Source organism: Alosa pseudoharengus, unplaced genomic scaffold, assembly GCF_046254945.1.
Source record: "Alosa pseudoharengus isolate Yale_2024_CS ecotype anadromous, Long Island Sound unplaced genomic scaffold, YU_APseudo_1.1 YU_APseudo_1.1_scf_1, whole genome shotgun sequence".
NCBI classification, from domain to species: Eukaryota; Metazoa; Chordata; class Actinopteri; order Clupeiformes; family Clupeidae; genus Alosa; species Alosa pseudoharengus.
This window is the reverse complement of record NW_027468564.1, coordinates 47,074,028-47,092,138: the sequence shown is the minus strand read 5'-3', so window position 1 is coordinate 47,092,138 and position 18,111 is coordinate 47,074,028. Positions and strand designations below refer to the sequence as shown.

General features: G+C 44.9%; 2 protein-coding genes across 2 annotated transcripts in view; both read left to right on the top strand.

Annotated features, from left to right (window-relative positions):
• The window catches only part of sec23b (SEC23 homolog B, coat complex II component), a 16,309-nt gene extending 14,490 nt beyond the window's left edge, over positions 1-1,819 (top strand). The window contains exons 18-19 of the mRNA XM_076290010.1: positions 210-431; positions 828-1,819. Of these exons, the coding sequence (XP_076146125.1) occupies positions 210-431; positions 828-917 (312 nt within the window). The 3' untranslated portion in view covers positions 918-1,819. The remainder of the gene's footprint in view (positions 1-209; positions 432-827) is intronic.
• A 1,850-nt stretch (positions 1,820-3,669) lies between these two features.
• dtd1 (D-aminoacyl-tRNA deacylase 1) lies at positions 3,670-15,419 on the top strand. The gene is made up of 5 exons (XM_076290008.1): positions 3,670-3,760; positions 4,314-4,404; positions 5,174-5,409; positions 9,987-10,084; positions 13,883-15,419. The coding sequence occupies exons 1-5, from the start codon at positions 3,718-3,720 to the stop codon at positions 14,036-14,038; spliced, it is 624 nt and encodes a 207-aa protein (XP_076146123.1). The 5' UTR covers positions 3,670-3,717; the 3' UTR covers positions 14,039-15,419.
• Positions 15,420-18,111: the final 2,692 nt, after the last annotated feature.

Here is an 18,111-nt window from a genome sequence, read left to right as displayed (position 1 = left end):
CTGGACCCCTATGGCCTGTAGCTGACCCCTATGGCCTGTAGCTGACCCCTATGGCCTGTAGCTGGACACATATGGCCTGTAGCTGGACACATATGGCCTGTAGCTGACACATATGGCCTGTAGCTGGACCCCTATGGCCTGTAGCTGGACCCCTATGGCCTGTAGCTGACCCCTATGGCCTGTAGCTGATGTGTTGATGTGTGCTGCAGACCATTGCCCAGTGGAGGAAGGCCGGCTATCAGGAGATGGCCGAGTACGAGAACTTCAAGCAGCTGCTGCAGGCGCCGCTGGACGATGCGCAGGAGATCCTGCAGACGCGCTTCCCAATGCCACGCTACGTGGACACGGAGCACGGCGGCTCACAGGCCCGCTTCCTGCTCTCCAAGGTCAACCCGTCGCAGACCCACAACAACCTGTACGGCTGGGGCCAGGTAAGGAGATTGGACGTCTTGCCGAACCGTTTCACTAGCTTGTAAACAAATCCATGTGCTTTATCTTTACCTTTTTCCACAGTTTGAAATAGCATAATGCACAGTTTCTCCAGCAGAGGGGGAAATATAGCTAATCCTGCCAAGTTTCCCTAAGCACATTTAAATGTACAAACACACACACACACCTACAGAACATTTAAACACAACTGCCCAGTGCCCACACATACATTTCCACTACATTCCCAATATGCAAATATGCACAGAACTACCAGTTCAAATCTATACAGACTATACAGTCTCTCACACACACACACACACACTTTGTTATTTTATGTAAATATGGCACCTCTCTCTCCGAGTTGTAATCTGTGACTAACCGTGCGGTCTGTGTTTCAGGAGTCTGGTGCCCCCATCCTCACAGACGACGTCAGTTTGCAAGTGTTCATGGACCATCTCAAGAAGCTGGCCGTATCCAGCTCTGCCTAAACACCCCCTTCCCAGCCTTGGACCAAATGAATGGAGTGTCTGTGTCTGTGTGTGTGTGTGTGTGTGTGTGTGTGTGTGTGAAGTAGATTGCAAAGTGTGGTTGTCCTGAGTTAAGGTGGATCCTGTATTAACATTTCCATTTCCGAAGGAAAAAACGTAGTCTTTCTTCTATGGAAAGGCTTGTTTGTTTGTTTGTTTGTTTGTTTGTTTGTTTGTTTGTGTTTCACCTGTATGTCCTTTAAAACGTCTACTGAAAGTCATACTGTACCTCAGATGAATAACTGGTAGTGATTTTTTTGTTTGTTTGTTTTAACCCTATATTTTTTTTTCGTTAACATTCCACAGAACTAGATAATTATGATTTATGTGTTTTTGTTTTGTGTCCTTTTAATTTTTGCCTGTTTGTCTATAGCCCCAGCCACTTAAACAAATTGTTCAACGATTGTTATAATGTTCTGATGAATGAAGGTCTATAGTGTAGCGATAAAATTATATGAGATGATGTATATAAGACTGATTGTTCGATGAAGAACATTGGGAGTTGGCAAAGTTCCTTGCCGTGTTGCTTTCCACCTCAAGCATTCCACTTTTATATGAAAACCATGTTTTTCTTACCCCTGTCTCCCCCTTACTAGTGAATGCCCAAATATGTGGAACTGCAACCACTGCACCCACCCATATTACTGGGTGAGATGCATGAATACTTAGCTATAAGATGATGACTAGCACCTTTGTATTAGTCTTCTTCCAGTCATTAATAATATTTAAGAGTCTGAAAAGAACCATGTTATTGGTACACTGTTTATTAATTAGCTTTTAATACTGTAAAGGGAATGTTAATTTGTCCAGACCTGACCATGTATGTCACAATTCTATGCATAAAGTTTATGTCAAAAAATATACTTGGTTGATTCTTTGTTCCCCCTAAGTGACATTAATAGTTATATAAGTGAAAACATTGATTTAAGAAGGCTAAATCACAAAGCGGCAGCGTAACAGGTACTTTTATTTGGTATGGTTATGTTTTGGTTTGTCCACACTATTTATATTTTGGTTTGTCCACACAACCAAATAAATAGATATTATGTTAATATAATAGTCATCTAGGCAAGGATAACATTTGCGATTATAGGTTTTATTTAAGTTTATTTTGACTATTTATCCAGAGAATTAGCCTGAGTTGTGTTCACCTGTCATTTTCAGCCATAGTCTAACCACAGACAGTAAAATAGCCTAAAACGTGGAGGGCAGAACAAACCGGAAGTTACGCAGGACGTTAAAAATGGCTGCGCCCTTGTGAGAAGCGGTGAGCAGTGACTTCATGACAGCAGTCGGCTAAGGACTGGATTTTTCAACGGTTATTTGCTGAAGTAAATGCATCATGCCCATCAGTGATGTGTTTAAATGGAAGAAACGCGCCTCGCTGATGTACGCCGTGGGAGCTTGGACAATATGTGGTTCATTGGCCTACTACAGATATTCTCACAAAGAGCCCTTAGGTAAGATGCTCCTCTAACCTTACCTGGGCTAGCCGTCACTTTGGTGTGCCAAAGATTCAGTATTGCAGAAACTTGTCAGGGGAGGGAAAACAGTTAACTTACGGATCAGAGGCGAACATGGCCATTGAACTGTTCAAATTGTAGACCCAAAAAGACTAATCTATCTGCTGCTGTAACGTGACATTAATTCCTGTTGTGCATTTTGTCTGACATCTGTGTTGAAAATGTCACCAGAGAATGTATAATATGGAAAACGTAAACGGGCTCTCATGTCGGTATTTTGACTTAGGAACATAGTTCATGTCGTCGTGTGAATTTGTTAAGGGCTAGTTCAACGTGAGAGAAGACGTGAGCTAACATTGATGTTTTTCTTGAATCAGTAATAGCAACGCCTGTTGAAGAGGAAGATAAGGAAAACGTCAAGAAGTATCAAGGAACGCACCACAAAACAACAGTTGTCTACAAAGAAGAATTTGTCCCATATTCTACACGGCTCCTCAATTTACTCAAAGGCCCCGCTACTGAAGACTCCCCTGCAGCCTCAGAGGGTCAGAAGGATGAGACATAAACTGGGATACTTATCCCAGTCAAGATTCAGCTCCATTGAATCATTCATCACAAACATGAGCAATTCATTTTAGAAAATCACTTGGTCTGTAAATATTCAACAGAGCATATATACAGTGTTTATTTTCCATTGGTGTATGTTTTGTTGTTGTTGTTGTTGTACTGTATCACTGCAAGCTACTGGATATTGTTCAGTGATGCCTTGCAATAATGCTGACAGGGTTTGAGTTGAATGAAAACCATAACATCTGATTGAATACATGGCATATGTCTGTCAGAAACCTGATTAAATCAAAATCCATAATCGGTATTTTATTCTAGTTGGTTACTTTTTTGTTTCGTGTGTTTACTCTGGTTGGAATGTAATATTTTTTTCTGATGCAGATTTGACACTGAGCGTATAATGCACAGACTATTCAAACACAATCTATTTTTTTACAGGGTGTTCAGTACTTAAGCATATACAACCCAGCTGGAAATATGACGTATAATTAATAATATAGCTTTGAAAGCCATTTTCAAATGAGATCTGAAATGGTATTCTACAATAATTTCAAGTAGGCTTTTCAACTACGAAGATGTGTGTCTCTACATTCACCACGTGGGGGCGACAACTGATAATGGTCGTAGAAGTACTACTGCCGTACAAGGCCCTCCTCTATACCGGAAGTTTGAAGTTATTTTGCGTGTACGCTCCATAGCCAGCGACAGAGGCTAATAAACACGTCAAAACGATGAAGGCAATTATTCAAAGAGTCACCCAGGCCAGTGTGACTGGTAAGTGAAATTTACTATGTTGTCGAGTTTTATCTGTTCCAATGATTTACTCAGTGATCTGCTGTAACATTGCAGTCTACATTTCATTCAACAAAATCTGATTCAACCTCGGGCAGCTTCACTTGCTAATTCATTCACGCCCATTGGACGCTAACTTAGCTACTTTGCGTGCGTGTGATGAACATTGTCCTCCTAACATTATATATTGATTGGTAATGAATCGGTAGCGTAGTATACAAATGTGAAACTTCGCAGCTGTCAGACTTTTTCCAGATGCACACACAACACGTGGAGACATCTGTCAGCATCAAGACTGAGTTAAGGCTGTCTGTCTTGAAACCATGTTAGGAGTAGGCTACCTCGACTATCTAGGTTGATATCTTTGCAAATGCCGACAAGAGTATATTGAACGCAGTAATCCAGTGACTCAGTCACCTAGGTCAGAAAGACAGCTGGACATGGCTGCAGTTTCCACACTGTCAGGATTTCCATGACAGTTGAGTGACAAGCCAGTTTGTACCGTTGAGAAAGGCATTCCTCTTGCTTGTTCCAGTTGGGGAGCAGCAGATAAGTTCGATAGGGCGAGGACTGTGCGTGCTCCTGGGGATTTCCACCGAGGACACGCAGAAGGATGTTGACTACATGTGAGTGTCTACCGGGAGCACAACACAACCCCACTCCCCCGCGTTGTTCTGTTGACAGCTGTCAAGTGATTGGCATGTTGGGACATTTGGCCTCTGTTGCTAAGAAGGAAACGACAGACAACTAGCGATACCGACTTAGAATATAATCAATATTGAGAACTATCCGTTATATTAACTGATATTGTTTTAATAATAGTAACATTAATCATGACAGTAATTGTTATTTACAGAGTAAACCTTTCTTGGTCATCTGTAAGTCAGCAGTGGAAAATAGTATTTCCTGGGACTGAATCTCTCTGTTGTCTAATTAATAGTCATGACTGGGTCCCTAGAGAGACCAATGACTGTAGGCAGAATTTGCTCATGCAGCACCACAATAGACATATTGTTATATTGTTACATTCCTGTTGAGATATTATGTGTTTTTGACATAAAATAGCCCAGTGCTTGATAGTAGTACACACCAACCAATCCTACATTATATATAGAAAAACGTACACCAACCAATGTATGTTCCTACGTTGTATACAGTCCATCTCCAACAACTTCTCTAACCTCTCCTGCCATCCTCATCCTCACCCACCCCTAACCACACACACACACACACACACACACACAGTTCATTTCCAAGTTCTCTGACCTCTCCTCTCATCCTCACCCACCCCTAACCACAGAGGTCACATGATTAGAAGTCATATATTTGAAAGTCAGTATTGTGACTTGTTTGCTTCTCTCATTGACCAACTGTTGTCATTGGCCCCTGCCCCAGGGTGCGTAAGATCCTGAGCTTGCGCGTGTTCGAGGACGAGGCCGGGCGGCCGTGGGCCAAGAGCGTGGTGGACCGGGAGCTGGAGGTGCTGTGCGTGAGCCAGTTCACGCTGCAGTGCGTGCTCAAGGGCAACAAGCCCGACTTCCACCGGGCCATGCCGGCCGAGCACGCCCAGCCCTTCTACAGCGCCATGCTGGAACGCATGAGGGAGGCCTACACGCCCGAGCGCATCAAAGGTGTGTGTGTGTGTGTGTGCGTGGGGTGTGGGGTGGGGGTGGGGGGGGGGGGGGGGGTGAATGTGGTTTTGAATGGATATGTGTTTGCATCTGTATGACATTATATGAATTTGTAAACTTAGTTGAAGGTAATGTGTGCATAAACTTGTATGGCTTGGTGTGGGTGTGCTTTTTTGTGGGTATGTGTGTGGTTGAGTTAATTTGTGTGTGTGTGTGTGTGTACTGTATGACATCATTGTGGTTGTGGGAGGCCTTAATCAATTCAGGTTCAAATGTGGGGGAGGACAAGGTGTACATGTGTTAGATTTGATCAGAGATGTGGGCTGGTGGTTACTGTATGTGTGTGTCTGTGTGTTACAACTTGGACATTCTGAAGTGTTTAAAACAGCTCTTCTAAAACCAAGTCCTTGTTTTTGATTGTGTTGGAACAAGGCAAAAAACAAAGTCAACATTGGGGGGGAGGGGGGGGGGGGGGCAAATCTGTGGTGGGGTCTGAGGGAACCCCAAACAGAATTTCAATACATTTCCTACCATGCAAAAATATTATTAAAAATCACAAACAAGTTGTTAGTTAAGTCAGTCAATTAGGGTATTCCAAACTTTTGACTGGCATGGCATGAATGGATTATGAACCCCTGGATGCCCCCCCCCCCCCATCTTCCCCGGCAACCACTCAGTTAGAAGAAATATATTTCTTGGTGGAAGAATTATTATTTACAAATAAATTATTATATTTCTTGTTGCTGTGTCTTTAATGTATGAAACCTTTCCCAGTACATGTAGTAGACCTAACCATTTTAGGAAATCAATAAGCCGTAGGTTCCAGTGATTTTTAGAACAGCCAAGAGGCCTAAAGCCTTTTCAGTCACTAAAACTTATGGCCTATTGCTTAATCTACAAGCAGTAAGTTCAATGAAAGTTTGTGTGTGTGTGTGTGTGTGTGTGTGTGTGTGTGTGTGTGTGTGTGTCATGTAAGGCCGCCTCCTTCTGTTTATTGTTTTTGTTGTGTAACAACACAGTTGCTGACTTTGCTGTTTTTTCTTTTCATTTGGAGAAGATCTCCTCCTGAGAAATGAAAATGTCACCAAGTAAGCGCAGGCACACTCAGACAGAGACGGGGAGTCAGGGCAGCGCACGACCTGTTGGCACAGTAAACGTACGCATACACTTCTGACCAATGATATTACAGTATCCTAAAAGAGGATCTGTAGGTGTACGTCTATAGGTGTTTATGTATTTATATATATATATATATATATATATATATATATATATATATGTATGTGTGTGTGTGTGTGTGTGTGTGTGCAGTCTGTTGGCCTGAGTTATGGGATGAGCTCCACATTTATCTAGGCTGGCCTTGCTATATTTGGAAATGTAGTCGCAGAAGGAAGGAGAGGAGAGAAAAAAAAACGGAGCATCGTCCCTAAAAAGAAGGACAAGCTTGTAGGTGCGGAGCATTTCTGTAGGTCTTGTACCTGTGTGTTTCCACTAAGGGAGGAGCGGAGACTCTGATGACCCCTCTGCTTCGCTTCTGCTTGGCGTTCGTCTGATCCCGTTGAGTGTAGTCTTTAGCTCTGACTCGGGAAACAATATTGATCTGGGGAAGCAGCTTGCTAACCTTGCTTTATAACCTTGGAAAGCTATTACGGCTTTTTGCTTTAGAATTCCAAAGATAAGATAAAAACTTTTTGTGCTTTGTTACTCACAGCGGCCCGACTGAAGTTGACTTGACGGAACTTTTGGAAGCTGATGCTGACCTTTTGTTGACCAATTGTATCCCCCATATCGACCGCAGCCTTTTTCTGAGTGAACCACTAACGAAAATGCAAGCTTGTCAGCTGATGGAAGTAGAGATGCACCGATATGGAATTTTAGGGCCGATAACGATAACCGATATTTATTGGTTTGTTGTGGCCGATACCGATACGATAACCGATAATATTACTCTTGAAAAAAAATTGTGAAAAGTGATTTGGGGAAAGCATTTAATAAGCATAATTTTATTGCAGTAATTTTACCTACCACCAAATGATGGACAGAACTCATAATAGTCCTCAATAGTATGGCAGTCAACAACATAACAGTAGCCTAGCCCTACAGTATGTGTGGCTCCTTTAAGTGAACCTGACGTCAATAAATTGCGAGTGAGTGGCTAGAGAGTTTGAATCGTTTTCATTTAGGACTAAACGCTCATAAACGGCTCAGCTTGGAATAAGCTACAGTATAGCGACCAAATCAGAGTTTGTGAGGGAAACTTAGGTTTAGTTTCAACTGCGAGTAACTGAATAAAGCTGTAACTTTTCAGACTGTATCGTATGTCCGTCTACTCTGTTGCGCACAACCTGCTGCAGCAGAAATGAAAGGCCTTAGCCCCGAAGGTTTTAATAACTTATTATGATGACCTGTCTGGAACTGAAGCACGAATGGTTAGCATATTTCTAGGTAATAATACAAAACCCAAGCTAAAGTAATGCAAATATAATACTAAAACACAACTTAGAACTAGGCCTACTTATGTACTCGTCCCACTAACGAGTTTGTTTATTTGTTTCCCCGACCAGCGCGGTAAAGTGCAAACACACCAGCACAAGACAGCTCTAGATAGGGCTGAGCTCCGCTCTGTTAAGGTTAAATGGCGGATCATTCACGAGAGGATTTTGAGATGCACAGATTCCCAAATGAACGCATATCCACAGATTTTGTTAGAGTTGTGAAATACATTCACACCGCTGACATTATATTGAGGAAAAAGTATAGCCAACCAAGCTCAAGTAGGCTAGCTCAGTGTAGCCAGACGGACCTTACCTAAATTAGGACTTTAAAAAATATCAGCGCAAATTATCGGCCAGAATTCTGTTATCGGACCGATAATAATATTTTCATTTTTTCACTTATCAGCTAATAATATATCGGCCGCCGATATATCGTGCATCCCTAGATGGAAGTCTCTGAAAGATGTTAGGGCAAAGTCAAGAGTACAGGGTATTGTTACTAGGCAACACAGCAAGTGCAAAATCCCAATCTAGTCTGCTTGTTGTCCTGATTGAAACGGCCCACTGTCACCGTGGTGATGAGATGCCACCTCTTTTGGCTTATGTTGTCAGCTAGGGTCACTCTTGGACTGCTTACTAAAGGGGCAAGGTTTCTGTTGTGCACGCACGCAACCACACTCAAGCAGGTACTGGAAGTGCTGGTGGTGCCATACAGAGGTCAAGGGTCATTGGGTGGTGCTGTTGCTGCAGGGCCCAGGCAGATCCGAGGGTGTGGCAGGGGGAGGAGCTCGGCAGAAAGGATGGAGAGATGGCGGGGGCGATGATGGCGCGAGGGGAAAAATGGGTCAACTCTCCAGAGACAGGCCACAGGGAGCAGGAACAGCGTGTAGCTCTCGCTCTCTCTATTCCGCTCTCTCTCTCTCCCTCTCTCTCTCTCTCCCTCTCTCTCCCTCTCCCTCTCTCTCTCTCTCGCTCTCTGCGACAGAGCTAGCCTAATTAGCCCCTGCTCTGCTGCCGCTCCCCGAAGGAACAAACACGATGAGTCGGCACTTTCCCCCCCGACTCCTCGCTGCGCTTTTATTGGGCCACTTGGTGGAAGCGAAAGGAATCAGGAGGGGGTGCAGATGTGGGGGCGGATGAGGTCTAATGCCATCTACACACACACACATACACACACACACACACACACACACACACACACTCACACACACTCACACATATACACACATACACATACACACACTCACACACACATACACACATACACACACACACACACAATCACACATACACACACACACACACACACACACACACACACACACACACACACACACTCACCCTCTAACAGTTTCCCTAACTCCATTTTTTTTTTGCTCTCTTTACTTACTGGTGGCTTGATGTTAATTACTCCGGGATATACCGGTACTGGTAGGTTGAGACAAACTTATTGCAGAGGTTGCATCACTCCTGACTCCTTTCCTGACAACTTTTCCTGATTGCTTCTTCCCATTATAAACATTCACCTCTCACGTCTCCTCTACTCCACTCTCCCTACCCGCTCTTCTCCTTTCATCCCCCCCTCTCTCTCTCTCTCTCTCTCTCTCTTCCCCCCTCTCTCTCTCTCTCTCTCTGTCTCTCTCTAGCTGCTTTCAGATATAACCTCCAAAGTATATGCGGAGCTTTGTGAAACGGAGGTCCGACCCTTCGGGTGATTTAGATATAATGCTAACATGCTGCAGCAACATTATGCGGTCATATGTGTGAACGACACCGACGCACATTAACAAAATCTCCGTGTGGTTGAACAGGTTGAACGTTGTTGAACACGCACATGAACAGAATCTCCGCATGTTCTTGGCTTTGTTCAGACACGAGCTCATTTACATAATGTCCGTCGGAAATACTAGGAGGGGAGACGTAGAACAGCCGGCTAAGTTCGGACTTCCAAATGACCGTTTATGTTGTTCAGATATACGGCCCAACCATTTAACATCTTACACATAGGTCTGAATGCAGCTAACGTCTCTCTCTCTCTCTCTCTCTGTCTCTCTGTCTCTCTCTCTCTCTCTCTCTTTGCAGATGGTCAGTTTGGGGCGTACATGCAGGTCCACATCCAGAATGACGGCCCTGTCACCATAGAGCTGGACTCTCCCTCTGCCCCCTCTGACCCCAAACAGGTGCTGTTCCCAACATACACACACACACACACACACACACACACACACACACACACACACACACACACACACACACACACACACACACACACACACAAGCTCATATACTCACATAAACACATAAACACATTCACTCTCACAAGCTCTCATTTAGATACACACAAACACACACACACGCGCGCGCGCGCTCGCTCCTATACTCACATAAACACATTCACTCTCACAAGCTCTCATTTAGACACACACAAGCACACACACACACACACACACACACACACACACTCCTAGAGACACACACACACACACACCATGATGGATGTCTCCCACCACTTCTCCTAGTCTGCTTCCTACAGCACCCTCAGACAGAGGACGAGGAGTGTGTGTTCCTCCAGGATCTCTTTCTCTTCCTTGGTCGCTGTTCTCTCTATGTCTCGTCTTCTCTCCTCTCCTCTACTCTTCTCTTCTCTTCTCTTCTCCTCTCTTCTCTTCTCTTCTCTCCTCTACTCTTCTCTTCTCTTCTCTTCTCCTCTCTTCTCTTCTCTTCTCTTCTCTTACCTTCTCTTCTCTTCTCTTCTCTTCTCTCGCCTTGCCTCTGCTCTCTCTACTTGTCTTTCACACAATTCCAGTATCTTGTTGTCTTCCTACAAGAGTCTTGTTATTAGTCTTGTTATTCACGCTTCGCTACACACACACACACACGCACGCACGCACACTCACACACACGCGCACACACAGGCAAACCCTAATCAACAAAAGTGGCTAAAATGTCAGTTTGATAAAAGAAAATGATGTGATTGTCAGAGCAGCATTAAGCTAAGACCAACTAACTGCCTTAATTACACCTGCTACACTCACCTACCCCTACCACACATAATAACCTTCACACACACACACACACAAACTTTCTCAACTGTGTAGGCGTAGTGTGTTGATTGGCAGGTGGGGGTGCAGGCCTGCCTGTCCTTACATGGATGCCCCCTGTCCACCTGCACATATCAGGCCTACTCTGTTGCCATGACGATCGCACAGCAGGGGGGCGGAGGTGGTGAAGAGCAAGAGACCACTTTAAGAAATTTGAAATGAAAAATCAAACTTCCGTGCACATTATTTTTTGCAACCCCCCCCCCCCCCCTCCCCAAAACACACCTCCAGCGCCCACACTAGTATGAGTCATAACGGCATCACACAAGGTAGCCGCATTTTTGAAGATTTTCCAATAAAGTGCTTTAATTTACCTGGGTCATATTTAAGGGTAGAACAAAATATCGATACAGCAATGACTTGAATGACTTCTTTTTGCAATATGTTATCGATGCACTGCCACAAAATATCAGTTGTACAATTCATATTTTCAAATGGACTCATCTGCCAAATTGCTTTACCTGAATCACTATGTAATGCACACTGAGATGTGTCTAGAGACTTATATGCATTCATAAAATAAATGTATTTCTTATTTCTTTAGTGACACATGTTTTTTTGTTTATTTTTTTGTTTGTTTAGAAAACTAATATAAATATATATAAAATATTATATATATATTTATTAAGAGTCACTGTGCTAAAACTCTTGCAGTTGCACTGTGAAATGCAGTGAATGAAAACATAATCAAAATGGACTTGACAGAAATGGGTCAGTTGTGGGAGCCTTTCCTGCTGCTTCTGGTACTTACCAAGAGCTAACAACTGACAAACTGACAAAAATGTGATCATGCTTCTTAAGAGAGTAGCTCATTTTGAATCACCATTCTATTTACAAATTTATTCGATTTAAAATAGCAACTTTGCAATGTAAGTGTCTAACAGAATGACAATATCTCTGAACAAGCATGTCTACTAAAGGGACATATAATAACTCTAATAACTTTACGAATGCGAACAAGCGAGTTCTTGAGTTTTTTTTTTTTTGTTGGGGAAACTAGCAGCCATGATCGATCAGCCCCATGGTGGAGGAGGAGGTCGTGTCAGGCAACGTTGTTGTTGTTGTGGTTGTGGTTGTTGTTGTTGTTGTTCCGGCTGCCATGACTCCCATCGCCAGCCGGAGCCGGTCACACCTTATCTGACGCCGTGTTTTATTCAGCGAGACATTTGCACGCTGTTCATTTATTCATCCGTAGCCTCCTCGTCCTCGTCCTCCAGCGCAGCAGGCCTCGCTCCGGTAGCGCTCGTGCCTCGTGGCGGTGGCGCTGTGTCTCGGTACAGTGTCCACACGTCAGAAGGGTCAGGAGGGGCCCAGTGGTAGAAGTTGTGTAGGAGAATGATGCGTCTCTCAAGGCTTGTTTGTGTCAGGGTTTCAAAGGTTTTGTTGTGCTGTCTTTTCATTGTGAGTGTGTGTGTGTGTGTGTGTGTGTGTGTGTGTGTGTGTGTGTGTGTGTGTGTGTGTGTGTGTGTGTGTGTGTGTGTGTGTGTGTGTGTGTGTGTGTCCACGTGTGTGTCGTACTAACACAATGGAGGTTAAAGCGTGCGTGCGTGCACATTTCAGTCTTCTCCTTGGTGTCTTCATCTCTTTTCTTTTCCCTTTTTTTTTCATTTGCTACCACGACCTAGTTCAGCGCTTCAGGATGTGCTAGTTGCATCAGTTGCGCGTCGGTGTGATTGATGAAGTAATTATTATTTAGGTCCGCGCGTGCGTCCCCAACGCGCACAAAAAGCGCCCGCAGAGTCGATGATGCAGCGAATTGCGGACCCATATAAGTCGCTCAACGGGAATCGTGGCTCTTTCCGGGATCATCTCTCCCAGGGTGCGTTTTTGGCTGTCACCATAAGTCCCCCCTGATGCCGTTTATTTATGGCGACTGTTTTATTTTTCTGTCCTGAGAGGCATTATAGCTACTCCGAGCTTTAGCCACTAGGCTGATTGATGACTGAAACAAACTTGGTGATGCTCTGAATGATTTCTGTGGCCAGATGTGCGTGTGTGTGTGTGTGTGTGTGTGTATTTGTGTATTTGTGTTTAATAATGCAGGTTCTTTTGATGTTATGGTTGTCAGCATGAGATTTAAGTCATAAATATTTCTATGGGACTCATGAAAGATTGAATAATAAATGATTCCTTGGGTTTTCCTGTGCCCTGCCTGTATCTGCCACATGCGCATATGTTTGTGTGTGTGTGTGTGGTGGGGGAGGGTGTAGAGTGGATTTGTGCGTGAATCCGAGTGTGAATGTGTGTGTGTGTGTGAGAGAGTGTGTCCAAATCCACACATAGCTCATGGCTTTGTGGCCAGATAAATGTCAGCTCTCTCAGATTTTTTGCTAGTAATCAAAAGCACTCTACCTCTTTCCTATATTATTATTTGAATGCATTCTTTCTTTTTTCTTCCCTTTTTTGTGCTCTTTTAGCTGCTCATTTTGTCCAAGCCCTTTGACCTACCAGTGTGTGTGAATTGTATGAAACTTTATTCCTCTTCCTTTATGCCTTCATTCCTCTTCTCCATCCCTCCACTTCTCTCTTTCTCCCTCTGTGCTTGACTCTCTGTTCTGTTCTCTTTCTCCCTCTGTGCTGTGGTCAGCGTGTGTGAATTTTGTGTTTGTGTGTTTATTCCTCTTTATGCCTTTATTCCTCTTCTGTGTTTGACTCTCTCTCTCTCTCTCTCTCTCTCTCTCTCTCTCTCTCTGCTCTCTCTCTCTCTCTCTCTCTGCTCTCTCTCTCTCTCTCTCTCTCTGTTCTCTCTCTCTCTCTCTCTCTGCTCTCTCTCTCTCTCTCTCTCTGTTCTCTCTCTGTTCTCTCTCTCTCTCTCTCTCTGTTCTCTCTCTGCTCTCTCTCTCTCTCTCTCTCTGTTCTCTCTCTGTACTGTGACAGTTGGCTAAGCAGGAGAAGCAGCAACAGCGGAAGGAGAAGACGCGCACTAAGGGGGCGTCTGAGGCTGCCAGGGAGAAGGCCGCCTCGCGGGCCCGCCAGGACCCCAGTGCCAGCAGCGGCGCCGAGGGCGACGTGTCGTCCGAGAGGGACCCCTAGGAGAACCCAGAACTGACCCGCAGCGAGGCCACCCCATCCTTTTCCTCCTCCTCCTCCTCCTTTCCACACACACACACACACACACACACGTACACACACACGTACACGTACACACACACACACGTACACACACACACACGCGCACACACACACGCGCACACACACACACACACACACACACACACACACACACACACACACACACACACACACACACACACACACACACACACACACACGTACACACACGTACACACACACACGTACACACACACACGCGTACACACACACACACACACACACACGCACACACACACACACACACCTCCTCATACCAGCTTATCCCCCCTCCCCCACAGAACTGTCAATCATCCTCCACGTTGTCCACTGCTTTCACCCGAGACTCAAACGTCGGACCCGTTCTGTGAACTCGGCCTCCACAGGAGAGAGGAGCGCGTGCTGTCAGACCCCCCCCCCCCACACACACACACGGCGGGGATTGGAAGGCGCTCCTGTCCGTTCCGCCCGTCACCGCTAGCCATGCCAGCAGCGTGTGGCAGCACGCCGGCCCAGGGTCCTCCGGCTAAGCCTCTTACGGCCGCCGCCAGGCCCAACACGACGTAAGCCCCGGAGACGAGACGGCCGCCACAAGACCTCCGCCTTGACCACAGTTGTTCATATCGGAGAGGGGGGGGGATTAGCGCTGTTGGCAGAGAGAGAGAGAGAGAGAGAGAGAGAGAGAGCTGGCAAAAACAACACAGTGATGATGACATCGGGATATGTTCAAACATCTGCCTGTTGCCCTCGGGTGAACCGTTGCCTAGTGTGCTGGAGGGCATAGGGGTGCTTTGCAGGAACGGTTTGGGTTGTTTTGTTCATCATCACTGTGTGTGTGTGTATGGCTCTGGCTCTAATCTCTGTGATTGGGATTGAGTGTCTGTGTAAATATGCTGAGAGACATGCGGGTTCAGAGGTGCTTACATAAGGCCACTTTATCAGACGTGTGTGTGTGTGTGTACACTGTACAACAACTCTTAAATACCTGCCTTTGATTTCTGCCATTGAGAATCTAGGAGACAAATGCCAGCTCATTGTGTTAGTGTTTGGTAGCCTGGGTCATGTACATAGGTTGGTGGCCCGTGGGCTTTGCATTGGGGGACTATATAAAACTAAGGCCAAGCAGCTAGTGAAGTACTGTTCCATATCAGCAGTTATAGGAAGCATGCTTATTTGGAAGAGACAATGTTTCCTATACCCTCGAACCTGTAAAAAACTCATGATAGATTGCTGAACTGCTTTAATCTACTGGATTATTCAGAAGATTTGATTCCTAATGTAACTTGACTTGTAGAGTGGAATCAAATAAAGTATATAAAATGTGTGTGTGTGAGAGAGTGAGAGTGAGAGAGAGGGAGAGAGAAGAAGGTGTGTGTGTGTGTGTGGGGGGGGGGGTAGCTTTTCCCTATCTACATCCCCAGTCTTGTTGCAGAAAGCCGAGTCAGATTGAATCAGGACACTGTGAACCACAGCTCCTCTGCACTGCAATATTCATTGCGACATTTAGGAGGGCCTGTAATATTGATCTAGTTTCGATTATTCCACCTCATGGGTTTCATGGATGTACAGGAAACCAAACCAGCACACCAAACCAAATTACGGGCCGCCACAGACACAGGGATCAACCTTTTTGCCCGCTTAATCTAGTTTTTTTTTATCATTCTTTCTTTTCTTGTTTTCTGGAGTAGCAAGGCTGCATTGTGGTACCCTTAGTCCAATGCTGGCCCATTTTTTAACCCTCATCTGGTTTCTGAAAGGCTTTTGTCTTTGGGAGCTCATTCGGTTCCCTGAAGATTGACGACACCAGTTTTTACACTCTATCTTTTTCTCTTTCTCTGCCCCCCCCTCCCTCCACACACACAAACATTTTTTTCTCTCTTGGTCTGTATATCACTCTCTTTCTCTCCCTCTATCCTTCTTTCCCTCTCTGTCATACTCTTACACACGACGCATACTCTCTATGACTGTGTGTATCTCTCTCTCTCTCTCTCTCTGTCTCTCGCTCTCTCTCTCTCTGTCTCTGTCTGTCCAGTCCTCTGCTGTCCTTCCCTCAGGCTCTGGTAAAGCTCCATCCCCAAAATGGCCCTCTGAGCCCCAGTGTGCTCCACACCACGAGACACCAACACCAATCTCTCTCTCTCTCTCTCTCTCTCTCTCTCTCTCTCTCTCTCTCTCTCTCTCTCTCTCTCTCTCTCTCTCTCTCAGAACCAGGCCAGTGTGTGTGTGTGTGTGTGTGCGTGTGTGTGTGCGTGTGTGGATGAAGACGTTGGAGGTGAAACTTACTTTACTATGAACGCCCAAGAAATTCTCGCTCCACTGTCGTCCGTTTTGGGGTCCTCCAAAACTTTCCCTCCCTTGTTTGTTTTATTTATTTTATTTTATTTTATTTTATTTTATTTTTGTTTGATGAAGCAGAGTGTTTTTGTGAGGCAACTTCAAATGTATATATAATTGTCATCAAAGGTCAAATACTCTGTGTGAAATGTATATCTTACCATCATATTACTGTAAATGTTGCCGTCAAACTTTAGTTTTTAAAAAATAAACATAAAAAGAAAGAGAACATTGTATCACTATGAGAGCATTACAGAGCCAGTGGAAGTCTCATGCTTTGGGCATGAACTGCATGCATGTATTTCTCAGTGTCCCATCATCCTTGCCACCGACAGCATACATGATAACGTGCTCTTCAAGCACGGCTGTGAGTTCCTTTATCATATTGATGTTTCATCTGCGTGCCCGAGCTAAGCACCACCATGGAGCTGTGTCCGCAGACCAGACATCATCTCAACGTGCCTTAACCTGTAGCCATTCCTGGGTGAGCTGCCAAACCAGTGCATAGTGACGGGGGAACGAAAGTTCACCAGGAGTGATGCACGCTGTGTGTGTGTGTGTGTGTGTGTGTGTGTGTGTGTGTGTGTGTGTGTGTGTGTGTATGTGTGTGTGTGTGTGTGTGTGTGTGTGTGTGTGTGTGTGTGTGTGTGTGTGTTCACCGGGAGTGATGCACGCTGTGTGTGTGTGTGTGTGTGTGTGTGTTCACCGGGAGTGATGCACGCTGTGTGTGTGTGGGTGTGTTCACCGGGAGTGATGCACGCTGTGTTAGGGGGCACTCATGGGACAGCATCCATGGGACAGCATGGCGGAGAAGGCATGACCCAAATATGTCTCGATTCCCCCCTCTCTCTCTCTCTCTCTCCCTCTCTCTCTCTCTCCCCTCTCTCTCTCTCTCTCTCTCTCTCAATTCCAAAATCGTCATACTGTTTTGCATAGCAGAATCTCAACTGAATAAGAGTTAATGTTGACAAGCACTGAGTGGTGGGGCATTTATTTATTTATTAATTTTTTTAATTTATTTATTGTGCTGCTTTGTTTCAGGTGCATACAGACATGGTATGCTTAAGTCTTCACCTGTAACTAGGTAAGTTGTAAAGTAACAATGATGGTGATATGGTGTGTGTGTGTGCACATTGTTTTGTGGCTGGCATCAACTGTTAGAAGCTAAATGCCCAGTTAAAAAGCTGGACCACGGGTGTGGTAGCCTCTCCCACTAGTCCAGGAAACTGGGTTAAATTCCAGGCATTCTGATAGGCTTGCCTATAGAGTCTGGGACAGTCTCTCTCTGGCTTTATCTTCCATCTTGTGTGTATGTGTGTGTGAGCGCCATTCTAAACCCCACTGGCTATGGAAAAACAATTTAACTGGGTTTAATTTGTGTCCCGGCCCTTCCTTCTCCTCCTCCTCATCCTTTCTTTGCAACTCTTTTTTTTCTTCCTCTGTGCACTTCAGAGACTCAGGGATTTCTTGTTTTTTTTTATGTGTTTCAACAAGTGGGGAAAGGAGTGGGTCACTTTGTGTTTCATTCCTCATTAGAGAGATATTAAGGTCCCCAAAAGATATGCAGGAATTTTCTGAGGAATACACAGGAGATTCTCTCTCGCTCTCTCTCTGTGTGTGTGTGTGTGTGTGTGTGTGTGTGTGTCCTCCCTCGACCTCATGTCAACTGAAAGAGTTAAACG

Bases quoted from the DNA above. Each gene is read 5' to 3' on its own strand.
- dtd1 (XM_076290008.1), top strand. From the start codon at position 3,718: ATGAAGGCAATTATTCAAAGAGTCACCCAGGCCAGTGTGACTG. The intron at 3,761-4,313 runs GTAAGTGAAATT...TGCTTGTTCCAG, and splicing joins CACCCAGGCCAGTGTGACTG to TTGGGGAGCAGCAGATAAGT. The intron at 10,085-13,882 runs GTGCTGTTCCCA...GTACTGTGACAG, and splicing joins CCCCCTCTGACCCCAAACAG to TTGGCTAAGCAGGAGAAGCA.